At 31.7% G+C, this 15,524-nt stretch overlaps 1 protein-coding gene across 3 annotated transcripts; it reads right to left on the bottom strand.

The window, feature by feature from the left end:
* Positions 1-4,951: 4,951 nt before the first annotated feature.
* Positions 4,952-15,464, bottom strand: vap (RAS p21 protein activator vap). 3 transcript variants are annotated; one of them, XM_088200583.1, is made up of 17 exons: positions 15,322-15,464; positions 14,307-14,473; positions 14,120-14,245; positions 13,845-13,917; positions 13,619-13,772; positions 13,422-13,546; positions 13,229-13,359; positions 12,308-13,169; positions 12,173-12,245; positions 11,995-12,113; positions 11,712-11,842; positions 6,430-6,599; positions 6,238-6,366; positions 6,006-6,135; positions 5,785-5,939; positions 5,577-5,718; positions 4,952-5,507 (listed from the first exon to the last, which is right to left on the bottom strand). In XM_088200583.1, exons 2-17 carry the CDS (start codon positions 14,464-14,466, stop codon positions 5,356-5,358), a joined length of 2,832 nt encoding a protein of 943 aa, XP_088056709.1. In that variant the 5' UTR covers positions 14,467-14,473; positions 15,322-15,464; the 3' UTR covers positions 4,952-5,355. The 3 variants fall into 3 exon arrangements, with proteins under 3 accessions (XP_088056709.1, XP_088056700.1, XP_088056692.1); XM_088200574.1 differs by having other exon boundaries at positions 14,316-14,473; positions 15,322-15,454; XM_088200566.1 differs by having other exon boundaries at positions 15,326-15,433.
* Between the last annotated feature and the right edge of the window lie 60 nt (positions 15,465-15,524).

Below are 15,524 nucleotides of genomic sequence, written 5' to 3'. Positions count from 1 at the left end.
ATCCTGCGAATTACGGGGGATGTGCTAAAAACCCAAACAATAAAAAAAATATAGATTACAAGAAACCGCGAGATAATAAAAAACCCCATAACCATATTAATAATAAAATAAACGGCTGCTCATTCGCCGAAAAACTTAAAGGAAACCCGGAAGTGACTCCTATCAATAATGTGACAACAGAGAACCCCTCCAATCGCGACGTCATAATCAAGATGCTTATGGAATTAAGTGAAAAAATGAAATTTATCAGTTCCCACCTATTGCCAACATTATGATGTGCGAAAAAAAAGGGAAAACCCACCACCGCAAAATTTTAAGGATATTAGCGTGGAATGCTAATGGCCTTCGCGATAAAAAAATTCGAACTTAATCAATTCCTCATAGATCAAAACATAGATATAGCTCTTATTTCCGAAACACACCTAAAAGAATCGATAAAAATTAACTTTTTTAATTACAAAACCTATCGCTCGGACAGGCAAATCGGTGCCGGGGGAGGAACTGCAATTTACATTAAAAACGAGATAAAGCATAATGATGCGCTTAGAAAAACATTTAATAAGCTTGAAGTTACAACTTTAGAAGTTAAAGCTGATGCTCGATCGCCCATAATTATTCATTCTGTATATACCCCACCGAAACCGGCGTATCCCATTGAAGATTTACAACATTTATTTAACTATTCGCAACCTATTTTTGCTGCAGGGGACTTTAACTCCAAACATAGAGAATGGAATTGCAGGGCGACTAACAAAAATGGTAGAACGCTAAATAAATATGCCAAAGATAATAATAACATAAACTTAGAAATCCCAACAGATCCAACCCACTATTCAACACGGGGTGTTTCAGATATTTTAGATATTGCCATAACAAACAACTTACCCACATGCAATATAGAGGTCCACAATAGTCTCGCGTCTGATCATAACCCAGTCATTTTTTGCCTTCCAATAAATTTTGATATTAACATTAGAAGAAACATAAAAAAAGTACAGTGGGATTTCTTCCCTTATTACTTAGAGCAAACCCTTCCTGAACAAAAAGAGCTTAACAACACGGTAGAAATAGAAGAAGAAATTAATACTCTCACTTGCTCAATAAACAAATCGATAGAACGAGTTACTCTTGAAAGAAAGACAAACAAAGATATTTCTTTACCAGATAATATTCGCGAACTTATTAAAATTAAAAATCAAATTCGTAGGAAATGGCAACAATCTAAGAATAAGTCAGATAAATCAAAATTAAACCGCTTACAGTCCGAAATAAAAACTGCAATTTCAGAATACAATAATGAACTATGGGAGAATAAACTTACCGACCTAAACCCTGAAGACAATTCCCTTTGGAATATGTCAAAAATTTTACGCAGAGATCCAGTAGATATAAAAAAAATTATGACTCCTTCACAAGTGCTAGTTTATTCTTTAGAAGATAAAGCAGAAGCTATTGCCGATAGCCTCCAAGATCAATGTACAATTAACTTATCTTTAATAAATGTAGACTTTAAAAACAAAATAGAAAAAGAAATTAGAACTACTCTAGGAAAAAAACACAACCAAATAGAACCAGTAACGTCAATTGAACTAGAAAATATTCTTCGATCACTAGCCAACCGCAAAGCCCCTGGAAACGATTCCATCCCTAGTAAAGATTTCAAAATCTTTCCTCCTAGTCCTATCAGTTTTTTTCTTAATATCATAAACGCATCATTTAACTGTCTGTATTTTCCAACAGTTTGGAAACAAGCTAATGTGATAGTTCTGAGAAAACCCGGTACCGACCCAACTCTTCCCGCGAGCTATCGACCCATAAGCCTCCTACCCGTCGCGAGTAAAATATTTGAAAGGCTTATCCAACGTAGATTATTAAAACATGTAATAGAAAATAAAATATTACCCAATGAACAGTTCGGTTTTAGAACGGAACACTCGGCTACGCAGCAGCTGCATAGAGTTGTGAACCACATCCAGTCGGGCTTTAATAAAAAAATGACAACAGGAGCAGTATTTTTGGATATAGCCAAAGCGTTTGACAAAGTATACCATGATGGTATACTATTTAAACTTATAAAATACAAATTTCCATCTGAACTGGTCAAAATAATTGAATCTTTTCTTAAAAATAGAACCTTTAAAATTAAATTGGAAAACCATCTATCGAGTCCGAGACCTATTCTAGCAGGCGTTCCGCAGGGATCAATTCTGGGTCCATTATTATTTACAATTTTTACTAGCGACTTTCCCTCCAAGCCATATAAAAAAGTAATTACTGCCCTATTCGCGGATGATACCGCCATTTTATGCTCTTATAAAAACCCCCATCGTGCAATAATACATCTTCAAAACAAACTCAATACTATTCAAAAGTGGTTCGATAAGTGGCTAATAACAGCAAATCCCAACAAAAGCGTCGCTGTAATGTTTAATCGCAGGAGAAAACACGCTTATGCTAATAATAATCTCTCTAAATTAAAAATGTACGATAAAAGCCTCGAATGGCAAAATTCAGCCAAATACTTAGGATTAACTCTGGACTCCAAATTAACATGGAAATCCCATATAAATAACATAACTTCAAGAGTCAAAACAACTCGTGCTCGTCTATATCCATTATTAAACAGAAAGAGCAAACTAAATGTAAAAAACAAACTGCTCCTGTACAAATCGATCATCCGACCAGTTATTTCATATGCCTCCCCCGTCTGGGGAGGTATACTTAGTCGTAATTATTCGAAATCACTACAAACGCAGCAAAATATTGCGCTAAGAATGGCGACAAATGCCCAATGGTTTGTCCGAAACTCAAATATACATAAAGATTTAAAAATAGACACTTTACGCGATTATTTCGATAAACTTAAAGTAAATTACCATGACAGAAACAAAAATCATTCTAACCCATTAGTTAAAAACCTTAATAAGGTAACATGAATATTTGTAAAAAAAAGTGCTAGCTAACGTAATAAGAAACAAAGTTTTTTTTTTTTTTTTTTTTTTGCCCTAAAAATAAATAAATAAAAGTGAGAACCAATTAATAGATACCCAGGTAAATGGCTTTGGCCAGGAACTGGAAAAAATAAATATTAGACACTACAAATATCAAAATCCCTAGTTTATACCAATAATTGGAAACATTAAATTTATAATCGTAATGGATCAAGAAATAAAAAAAATGACACCTTATTTTCAATAAATATTTATTACATGTACATAAATGAGTTATGTATTTATATATATATATATATATATATACATATATATACAGAGCTGTTTATATAAATGCCTAGAGCGTCATTCAAAAAGTGGTGGACAATCTCATTAAAAACTTATCATCTCCTTTGTAACAAACTTTACTCAAAGATTTTAATCACAGCTCTGGACACTCAAATATATATAATATATAATATATATATATATATATATATATATATATATATATATATATATATATATATATATATATATATATATATATATATATATATATATATATATATATATATATATATATATACACATATTGCTATAAAAATTGTATCTGTCTACCAATACATAAGATTCTTTTGAATTTAGAATATATTTTTCCGAAACATTTCTAATACGATCATTCTTCACAGATGAAATTCGACAATAACATTCAGTCAAAACTACTGAACTTCTCCTTCTCTACCAGTCGCTCATCTCTGACAATCGGAACATATTTCAATAACATGAATACACGCCTATTAAAAAAATACACAATGTCTATATATTTATATCAACAGGTTGAATGCGACTTTGAACATCCTCGATCTTAATATATAATTTTAATTCATTTTTGGTTTCTATGGCACTAGATACTTTTAGATCGTTGTACATAATATAATTAAGACAATGGCAGACAACCTGTCAAACGTTATAATTTTAAACAATTCCAGTTTAATTACGACAATGTGCTACATCAAATATGTGCTTCGTTTCTCTGTATTGTATTGACGGTGCAACATAGGACCAAGTACACTTCCTCGAGGGACACCACGGTGCATACAGAAACGAGTACAAAATAAGACTAGGTGCCTGTTATATATATGACAAAATATGCCTATATGATTTCAACCAATCTGCCTCCTACATACATTGATAAATATCTTATTTTTACACAATTAAACGTAACTACTTAAACTAGACAGAATTTTATTTCATACTATGCGTCATAAATATAAAAATGGTAGAAGTATTTAAAACGCTAGACTAGATTATAAATGTTTTTTTTTTCTTTACAAAATAAAAAAATTATATATATATATAAATTAAAATACAAAAAAAATATAATAACAATTTGAGCACTTTTACACGCTAAGTTTCGTAAACATTTTGTATATATTTATATTTATTACGTAAAAAAATTGTATACAAAGATTAATAATATAATACTTGAATAAAATAAAATAAAAATGTATAGTAGATTGATTCGAATAGTAAGATAAAAAATGTACCATATTGATATACACACTTTTAAGATTAATATAATTGATCATCAGTCGATACATTGTTTCAGTCGATGCTACGCTAAAGAAAATGATCGTGAACGCATCAAAAACGAGATGACAGTTTGAGAATCGTTTGGTCAGCGGGAGAATTCTTAAATGGAACTATTCGCTGTATATGTCAAACACCCTGTACAGCGAGCGATACTAGATGAATTCAATTTTATAATAAATAATAAAATAAATACTGGCCACGAACTGACAGTATCATTTTTACATAAAAACTCAATCAACATTTCCATATTTAATTACATACCAAACAATAATACATAAAAGTTTCTATATATCATTATAAGGTATATTAAGTTTTAAGCATATTAGATTACGATAAATATAATTATATATAGCTGCATTTTTCAACAATCGAGTATTATAAAATATGAATCAGCTGCATTACTAAAAGTAAAATTAAAAATGTAATTTTGTATATATATATATATATATAAATAATCACCCAAAATTTTAATATACAATATATATATATAAAACAGACAATGGAGAGGTGCAGAATCAAAAAGGCACTGAGATAAATCGGGGAGAGAGATTGCTACAAAAAATTGTACGAGTATCTATAAAAAAATATATATACATATATTTTTGCAAATGCAGATTTTCCAAAGTAAACTTTAAAAAATGAAAGTATTGATTCCGCGAAGTAAACAAAACCGATGAGATCATATTTATGCAATGAAGGCCACGTACTTTGGTGATTACGAGTGTTATTTTCAAGTAACATTCGTACCCTGCATCGCTTCTTCAAATAAGAAGTCAAAACAAACTTAAGACAAAAACTACAGTGTCGTGGCGTCGCACTGCGACGAATCCTATCTGATCATTTCCAAGTATTTATGTTTGTGCTTGGTCAGCATGTCGGTAACTGTTACTAGTTTTTTCATGGCCGGCTGAGTCTTTGTTAGCTGCTGAAGTTCATTCAGATGAGAGACGCAAATGTGATGCAAAGTGGCTAACTCTTTTCCTACAAATAAATAAAACAAATATAAAAATCCTTATCAGATAAGACACCCCAATAAATATTTATACATACCTGTATCAATATTGGCGTTGATCGTAGAACCGAACTGATGGGGAAAGCTCGGTTCACCGATGTTGCTCAACTGATCCAAGTACACAACCATCCGTTCCTTGTTCTTCAATATGAACGGATTCACTACTTCCATGTAGGGTTCCTTAAATTAAATCAAATAATATTAATTGAACAAATAAAAATTCCATAAATTTAAATCTAAATTTACTTTGCCACCAAATTCAACGAGGTTAGCCAAATTCTGCAAACATTTAGCCACCATAATCAGCGAACGAGTGGCAGTCTGAGGAGGCGGCTCAGCCACTAATCCCCAAGCTCTTGGTGATAGTAACGCCGGACATATCAATCTCAAGAATATGAAACCTGAAAAATTCACTCTATTACACCAATATTCCTGATTATAAAATCAATAAAATAAATTATATTCACCTGACACGACTCTAGTTCTCACAAAACGTTCATTGGGCCACTTTGCAATAACAGCTCTTTGTAAACAACCACACAAGTAACGAATGGAATGCGGACATGACTCCCAAGCGAAAAATATTGAGTGGATAATCTGTAACAATATATAAAAAAAATGATGGAATTTTGTATATATATATATAGCTTCTGACGAGAAGCACAGACAAGAGGACGATGAAGATACAAAAAAACTTACTTCATCTAATATCAAAAGAAGAAATTCTGCATTATTGCAAGCGTCGTCAGGGGAGTCCATCTTTGTAGGATTCAACTCGGCCGACTGCTTACTATCCATTAATTTTTGTACAGTCTCCGAAACAGCTGCCTGAAATATAAATGACAATAAGTATAAAACACGAAGATTCCAAGACAAAAGCCCTTATAATACCTGTAAGAAATTATGACATTCCGCCTTCATGTAAATATCCATAAGAGTCGTGCAAAGCGAAGTAGCTCTGAATAATGTCGGAGTATCAGCTTCACGCGCTATTTCTGCCTGAAGCAGCTCTCTCAGCAATTCATGAGCCCGATTCTCAAAACGAAACACTCGCAATAGAGCTACAAAAAAAAAAAAATTATATTATAAATGTCGGTATTTATAAAATACTAGCTGTCAGTCCCTCACTATTGTGAGATACCGAGGCTAGCGAGTGTGCGAATACCGGACCCTCAACTTTTTGTGTTTTAATTATTTTATTGATTGTTTTGAATTTAGTATTTAAATTTAATGATTAAATTAAATATTAAAACCATTGCGTAGCTGTGCGCTATACAGTATAAATGGGATGAGATTGCACGTTCGTGAGTTACACGCATTTTAGACTGTTATCGCGTTACTGCGTAAATTTGCGCATTACATAATCGAACATTTAGGATTAACTATTCCTTAATATGTTTTCATCTATGGAAAACTACTTGACATTTTTAATTAATTTCAAAATAGTATTACAACTTAGCTAAATATTTATAGAAAAACATTTTATATTATTTAAAGTTATGTTTAAAATGTAGATATTTAATGATATATATTGTATACCATTTAACACTAGATTTACGGATTTACGGTTTCTGATTTGATTTGTATCAGACATTTTATATTTGAACAATGCAAATATATTAACACTATCAACTTCTTATTTTTGAAAATCTAGTGTATATATATATATATATATATATATATATATATATATATATATATATATATATATATATATATATATATACACATATATATTTAATGACACCCGTCAAATTGACGTATTTATACCCGTAAATCTAGTGTTAAGATTTTCTTTAAAACTTAGCTAGATAATGATAAAACTAAATATTGAATTATGTTTTAAAATATATTTACAACTTTACTAAATATTATTAAAATAAAAAAAGATTTGCAACATAAAAACTAATATTAAAATGTAACATTTTGTATCATTTAAAAATAGGTTTGCAATTTAGTTGAATAACAACAAATATGGTTGACGATAAAATATATTTTGTTATACCTTACTGACGTTACAACACAATCAATGACCGACATTTGTTTCAATGTGAACAAATATAAGTCATAAGTTTTAGTGTTCGTAATAAATTTAAAAAAAAAAAGTTTTTGTTTAAAATTTACATTAACTCTTTACGGTCCGCTGGCACACATACGTGTCTTTAGCTGTGGGGTTCTGTAGGTCTGTTGGCACATATATGTGTCTTTTGATGTATGGATTTTTGACATATAAAAAATAATAAATAAACGTTTTATTTTTTTCTGATTGTGTCAAAAGATGGTGATAAATATATTCAAAACTTGGCTAGAATTCTTAAAATATTATTTTTTGTACTATAAAATCTCCTATACCGACTCTTACCACATATACATACATATACAGATTCGTGCCATATGTCCACCGGAGATTTTTTTTACGCCGAGTTGACAAGCGATCTACGCATTATTTTATGTTTTTACGAGAAGCATTGATTGAAAACCTTTTAGGAAGAATGAATTTCTTCAAATATAAATATATATGTGGTAATAAAATGTACCTAATAATGGCAAAAAATTTGACTCATTATATGAGAGTCAAAATAATTTTATAAATTGCGCTCACATTTTTATTACATATTCTTATAGCTTATTTGAGGAACTTTCCAAAAACATATAAGAAATATTATTTATATTTAGAGTTATTAGGCTTTATAATTACTGCCGATAGTAGTTTTACAAATCCTGCGTAAATATAGTTTAAATATATATACATTTTTTATATATTGTAAGAATATGAAATATCCTGACATTGATTAAAAAAATGTTGGTTTCACATATGCAGATAACGATGCACATGTGTTTCGCAGGCATTTGGTATAAGGGATGTTTTGCATTTCACGATGTTGGTTTAGTTTAACTGAGACTGTTCACTCGTAACGACACCGTTTGCTGTTTTATATATCATTTTATTGTGTGTGTTTTTTTTTTGGTTTTAAATTTAAAACAATTATTTTCTGTGTAATTTTGCTGTTATCGTAAGTGTCGGTAAATACATATAACAGTCGATTGTGATATCCATATAAATATTTCTATCGTTGTATTTTTAGTTCGATTTTTTCATTACCCTGAATATGCAACGAGAAAATGAAACATTTACAGAAGAAGGGTTTGAAGATGATTTATCGGATATTCCGAGCGACTTTGAAGATGAAGATACAGATTCATCTGTTGGGCCAAGACATTCACGAACAATGCATCTTTCTTCATCTGAAGAATCTGACGAAGAAGAAATTGAATTAGATTGGAGTGACCATGATCCACCGAGGGCAAATAATAATTTTGAAGGCAGTCCGGGCGTGCAAATATTCCCTGAAAATTGTGAAAGTGTTGCTGAGGTAGCGGCGTTATATATCGGAGTTGATTTATTTGAAAAAATTGCGGAAGAAACCAATAAGTATCGGCACAAAAATGCTCATAAATATAAAACGGTGGAGCATACGGCAAAATGGACCGATGTCACAATAGGAGAGTTGAAAAAATTTTTTGCTCTGATAATTTTAATGGGATTAGTAAGAAAATGGAGCATAAATTCATATTGGTCGACAAATCGATCAACTGAGACCAAAATTTTTGGCGAAACAATGAGCCGCAATAGATTTAAGATGATTCTATCATTTTTACACTTCTCGGATAACGAAAACGTGCCAGAAGGAGCAAATAGAATAATAAAAATCCAAGACATTATAAATTATTTTAAAAATAAATTCAATACTGTATATAAACCACAACAAAATTTAGCATTAGATGAAGGTATGATTCCTTGGAGAGGTGCATTACGATTCAAAGTTTATAATCCAGCAAAAATTATAAAATATGGCATACTGAATCGAATGCTATGTGAATCAGACACCGGATACATTTGCAATTTCCAACTTTACGTTGGACCTGGAGTAAAATTGACGACAACAATTATGAATCTATGTGAAAATTATTTAGATAAGTGGCATCACCTATACGCAGACAATTTTTACAACAGTGTTCAATTAGCAATAGACTTGTTAATAAGAAAAACCAGAATTTGTGGTACAATTCGGAAAAATCGAGGTGTCCCGGATTGCCTAAAAAAATTACAGTTGGCAGTTATGGAGTCGACATATAAAAGAAAGGAAGATGTCCTCGTTCAATGCTGGAAAACCAACAAAAGGAGAGACGTAAGAGTAATTTCAACAATACATAATGCTGAAATGGTGGAAATGAACAAAACAGATTGGAAAACAAAATTACCAATTCGAAAGCCCAGATGCGTAATAGATTATAATAAGCATATGAACGGTGTGGATCTAGCGGATCAGTATCTTTCGTACTATTCGCTAGTACACAAAACAAAAAAGTGGCCAAAAAAAGTTTTTTTTTATTTACTGAATTGTGCTCTGTTTAACGCTTTTCGTGTATACCAGACTTTAAACCCGAACAACAAACTTAAATATAACAATTTTTTGTTAAGTACAGCTGAAGAGTGGTTGAAAAGTGAACATCCAGATTACACTGTGGAAGGTATTATCCCTACTACGAGTGCACGAGCTCCTCGGATTGATCCGATAAATAGATTATCAGGAGAATTAAAAAAACATAATTTAATCAAAATCCCCATAGGAAATAATAAATGTCAACCAAGAAGACGTTGCCGGGTGTGCATGAAACATAAAATTCGCAAATGTACTGCATATATATGTAGCAACTGCAAGGTTCCACTCTGTATAGGCAACTGCTTTAAAGAATACCACACAAAAAAAAAATATTAACTACATATATTGTATATTGACTTTTTATAATTTGTTCATGTTATTTAGTGTAATAAATTTAAAAAAAAAATTCTGGAAAATAAATTTTTAGAAATAAGTAGTGTAATAACTTTTCTGTAAATAAAATTTTGTGTGAATTAGGAAGAACTATGATGTCAATCAAAAAATGTGTTGAACGCACTCAAAAATCTAAATACTGAAAGTCTTGCATAAAGGTAAGTGATTTCGCAAGTAATTTCATTTAATTTTTTTTAAATGAGCTTTAATATCCGGAGTTCTAAGAAATATATCTTTAACGAAATCTAACATTATAATTTTTTCTCTTCCAGATTTTTACACGGCCAATTGTTTAACGAATCACCCTTTAACCAGTACCGTAATAATTAAAAAATATGGATTCCACAAATTTAATTAGTGTAATAATGGTAATATCTAATAAATATGTTATCAACAATAAATTAATTTTATATTATCTGATTTTACTTATTTTTTTACTTGAAGTAATCCTTATTTGTATAATATATTATATAATATGATAAATTATTAAATTTAATATTTAAATTTTCTACGAATTCATAAAACAATGATTTTTTGCCGCTGGATCTTCGTCGGCATTTAATGACCAACAAGAGTTTGCGTTAAAAAATGTTCTTGTAATTATTTTTAGTCAAATTTTTTTTCATAACTGATTAAAACATTTATTTTACGATCCACATAGTTTATTAACTTAAATAATTTATGTATTTTTTTATATAAAATAGCTTATTTTATAATTTATCGCAGCGTTACGTGTACCACCGGTTGAGAACCACTGTAATTTTTATCTATACGCATACAGTAGACTCTTGAAAAAGTGATGTTAAAATTTTATTTTAATCTGTTTACTGGTTTAAAAACTACAGCGATTTAATAAAGAAACCATTTTTTTTGCATTATTTGCGAAATTTGCCCGGACTCCACGTAGTAATTTATGCGACTTTATGCGGACCGTAATGAGTTAATATAAAAAATATAATTTGCTACATAGGATTTCAATTACATTTACTAATTAGAAAGAAACAATACATTGAAAATATCGAATTTTTTGTTAATTTATATTGAAAAAAGTGTACAGTAAGCGCATGCGCTTTAAAAATATTATTACTTTTGAGACTTCATATATTTTGTAAATAAATGTTTTTTACCACACAGCATATTATATTTTAGTATTTTTTTAAAATAAATTAAGTTTATTTGAAAACTTTAATAAACTAAAAATATTTGAAATCCATTATAACTAAAAAATATCTTTTTCAAGTTAAAAAAAATATTTTTATTAAATCTTTTTCATTTCTACATACATGTGTTTTTGCAAGATTTTTTTGCCAATTTAGAAAATGTATTTCAACGTACCTGTCGCCAATGGCATTCTATCTGCATGACACAAATCAGCCAGAGCACCAACGACCAAGAGTCCCGGTTCCAAAATTAGCTGTTGTAAAGGACTGTACTCTTCACTCGGCATTACAAGATCATGCATATATCTATGACAAAAATAAAAATAATGAAAATGTACACAAAAAAAAAATATATATATATATATATATATATATATATATATATATATATATATATATATATATATATATATATATATATATATATATATATATATATATGAGACTAAGAAATTAACCTCGTTCTTAATCTAATTGAGCCCCATTCGCCGATTGGAGTAATTCCAGACAATGGGTACCACTCTTCGACTTCTTCGCCGTTTGCCAAAGTCGACAAATCGACAGTTACTTCGGCCATCTATTCAATTGCAATAAATTAATATAATAATACATATGTTATTAAAAACAACTAAATACCTCGGTGTCTTTTCCTCGCTTTCCTTTATTATGAATCGTCAACGTGAACGAAACTATATCTGGCGGCACATCGCTAAACATAAAATATAATAAATATTACATTAAAAATATTAAGATCAAGGCATGGATACTCACTCCAGCACGAACTCCTCATCCCAGAGCGGATCCGGACCCGACTTCAATCTTGTGCGAGCAACATTAACTTGATTCAATTGAAGCGAACAATACGGTTGAGGTACCAATTTGTATGGCAGACGATGAGCGTCGAGCACGTGTAACGTTAAGCATCTCAAAGACCTCAGCTTTGGAACTTTGCACTGTGCCCTGGACAACTGAGGCACGCAAAGGGGCTTGAGAGCGTTGACCCACTCTTGATAAGCTTCGCTTGTGGCTACTGACAGATAAGTGACAGTCGATAAGCACGGTAAAGCCCGTTCCACCATTTGAAAACAATTGGGACGCTCCCACAACGAATCGTGCACTTCGTAAAGATAAGCGCAAGACAAATCGATCAAGCCTTTAGGTTTAGTTCTTTTCGGAGAATCATAAAAATACAAATGAGTGTCCGTGCCTTCCACCAGCAACACAAAATAAAGCAGCTTCCATTTTTTCAACGTCTTTTCGGACTTCTTATGTAGATATCCTTGATGCTTAATACCCTTCATCTTCTTCAGTCCGATCTGATCGCGACATTCTCTCAGGGTGGCGTAAATCTTTTCGGCGGCTGCCCCGGATGCAGACATTTGAGTCGTCATCGGTTCGGCTTTGTGTCCTTCGGCGATCAGCGGTTGTATTAGAGTATGCCCTTCTACGATTTGCTCTTTGCGATACCGATTAATAACTGCATCTAGGCATTCAAAGATTCTACCCCCCATTAGGTAACGAACGCCTTTCTTTTCGATGCGAAATCTTTGTATTTGATTGTTGATGTGGAAGAATAAAGAATAATCTCCTGGTGAATTGTCCGACGGTCTCACCAAGAAACTCCCAGGTCCAGCTACGAAGAAATAAACATTAGAGCAATGGAATAATTTAAATTAAATAAATAAATAATACCTTTCACGAGCATATCGACAGCTTCATTTTTAGTGCAATTGGGATGAAACCAAGAAAATACCGTATTGGGATCGATGGAAGGATCTAAATCTTCAACAAGCTCTCTAAATATCATCCCTTGCTCTCCAGTTCTATACATAAAATGAGAAATTTAATAAAAAGGTAAAATATATACAAAATAGCTTTATTTTACCTATGTGCTGTAACCCAAAGCCATCCATCGCCCATATCATTGTGTAGGAAGAATATATCACCTTTTTGAAAAGTCAACTCGTCGGTATCCGGCATTTTAGTATACGGTAAGATTGCTACTACTCTCTATAATATTTGTTATAAAACTGTTAAAACCATAGCAATATTGATTCATAAATATTACGGTAAAAACTAAACCTTTTTATCGTTGACAGGTTCTGGCGGCGGAGCCGGTTCTAATAGACGCTCCCTTTTTAACAGATCTGAATGATGACTGTAGAAACCGACTAGATCGCTGAGAGAATTAAATTGACGTCCCCCAATATAGTAATCTCCGCATACTGCAGTTATTCTATAATTTTAACCAATCATTCGTGACAGTCATAGTTACTGATTCTGTTTATAAGAAATTAAATGAAAATACCTGAAATGATTGATACCAGTGCGTCCCAAATAACTCAAAACATACGATCCAGGTTTACGGTCGCTTTCACGCACTGAAATGTAAATAAAAAGTATTCAAGTTAAAAGTATTTTGTTGCGACGAAAAACAAGATTCCCACATTCCACATTTGTGAGAATGATTCATTGTTTCCTGTACAAAGCGACATTGAATTCACATCACGTACACGTGAGAAAAGTTGACTCGATGCCGTTGTATCATTTGAATGGCAGTTTTTAAGTAAAATTATCACTCACCTAAATAACTTCCCAATTTGTTGATGTTCCATAATCTCTCTTCGGCCGTGTACCGATCTAATCTACCGTGATACCACTCGGACTCTGGCGGCGCCAAGACTGCCTGGCGTTCGGCCGTCGAAAATGCTAAAAATAAGCAATATAAATAACTGTCCAAGAGTTATTAAGTGTTTATTTATAAAATAACCATTCGCACTAGGTCCGTCGACGTCGTCCAGATCTAGATCGGCGGCTAGGTCGGCCAGATCTCCGCCTCCTCCGTCCTCGGATCCTGTAGACGGAGAACCCAGCTTGTCTTTAAAGAGACCGCCCGCTGATACTGGTGCCGGGCGCACAAGTTCTGCCATTATGTTCCTAAAAGATAATAATAATTATTATGGTTTTTATTTTTGTTTTGATATAATCGAGCTCATCCTGTGTGTTTAAATGTGATTACAGTAACATATCTGTTAATTATGATATATATATATACTTTTAGTTTTAAAATACGATGTTACTGTATTATTATATAAAAACAATGAGTTTTGGCCATCATTATTTTTGTAAAAAAAATTTAGTTTCTGATTCTGTTGAAAGTGGAATAAAAGTCCATTTGTAATAACTCATAGCAAGTAAGAGAGGAATGTAAATTAGTAGCAGTAAATTTATACCTAAGGAATATTATTTATAAATTGTATTATTTCAGTTTCATGTGCTTATTCCTAAAAGAAAATAGAGTTTACTTTACGTTTACATCATAGTTACTTGACTATATATAAGATCGAAATATGAATTCATTGTAATATAATTGCAATTCTTTTTTACATCATATATATAAATGAAAAATTGCTACAAATGGATTATTTTTATTAATTATTATTTTCAAAACATTGTTGAGTTTTAACATCAGTCTAGTTATTAATTTATAAGAGAATTTTCAGGACAAAAAAGATGAATAGAAAATATGATTTTATCATTGTTAAAGTAGATCAGAATATCATGACATCTCCACTAAAATAATCGATTTAACTCATTATTATTATTTCTATTTTGTGCAACACTATAAGATAAATGGTCGATTTTTCGGGTAATTAAAACGAACAGAAGCTCGTCGCGACAAACAAAATGTTATATATTTATACAATTGCACGTGTTTATTCGCTCGTGAACGAGAAACTGGTCGAAAGAGAGACGCTGTACAAGCTAACTAATTAATGACTCACGAACGTCGGAAGAGAAAGGAAGTAAGATTTAACGCAGTTTCTCGCGTTGTATGCGATCGGCGGGGCGAAGGCGAAGGCGCAGCGCCAGCGCACGACCGACCGCCGCGCCCGACTTCGCCGGACTCCGGTGTTGCCGTCCGGCAAAATCAATCACAATAAGACAACGTCCATTTCAAATTACAAATTACAAATTACACATTTAA

The sequence above is a fragment of the Plectrocnemia conspersa genome, unplaced genomic scaffold, assembly GCF_051122295.1.
Source record: "Plectrocnemia conspersa isolate PC_06_02 unplaced genomic scaffold, ASM5112229v1 ptg000001l, whole genome shotgun sequence".
Classification (NCBI taxonomy): Eukaryota; Metazoa; Arthropoda; class Insecta; order Trichoptera; family Polycentropodidae; genus Plectrocnemia; species Plectrocnemia conspersa.
Note: the sequence above shows the minus strand (reverse complement) of the source record. Positions and strands in the feature narration are given on the sequence as shown.

What these genes read in the sequence shown, in the direction of transcription:
- vap (XM_088200583.1), bottom strand. Translation starts at nt 14,466, where the DNA reads ATGGCAGAACTTGTGCGCCCGGCACCAGTATCAGCGGGCGGTCTCTTT. An exon ending in TAGAATGCCATTGGCGACAG is followed by an intron (nt 6,600 to 11,711) that starts GTACGTTGAAAT and finishes TTTTTTTTGTAG; the next exon opens with CTCTATTGCGAGTGTTTCGT. An exon ending in GAGAACTAGAGTCGTGTCAG is followed by an intron (nt 5,940 to 6,005) that starts GTGAATATAATT and finishes TGAATTTTTCAG; the next exon opens with GTTTCATATTCTTGAGATTG.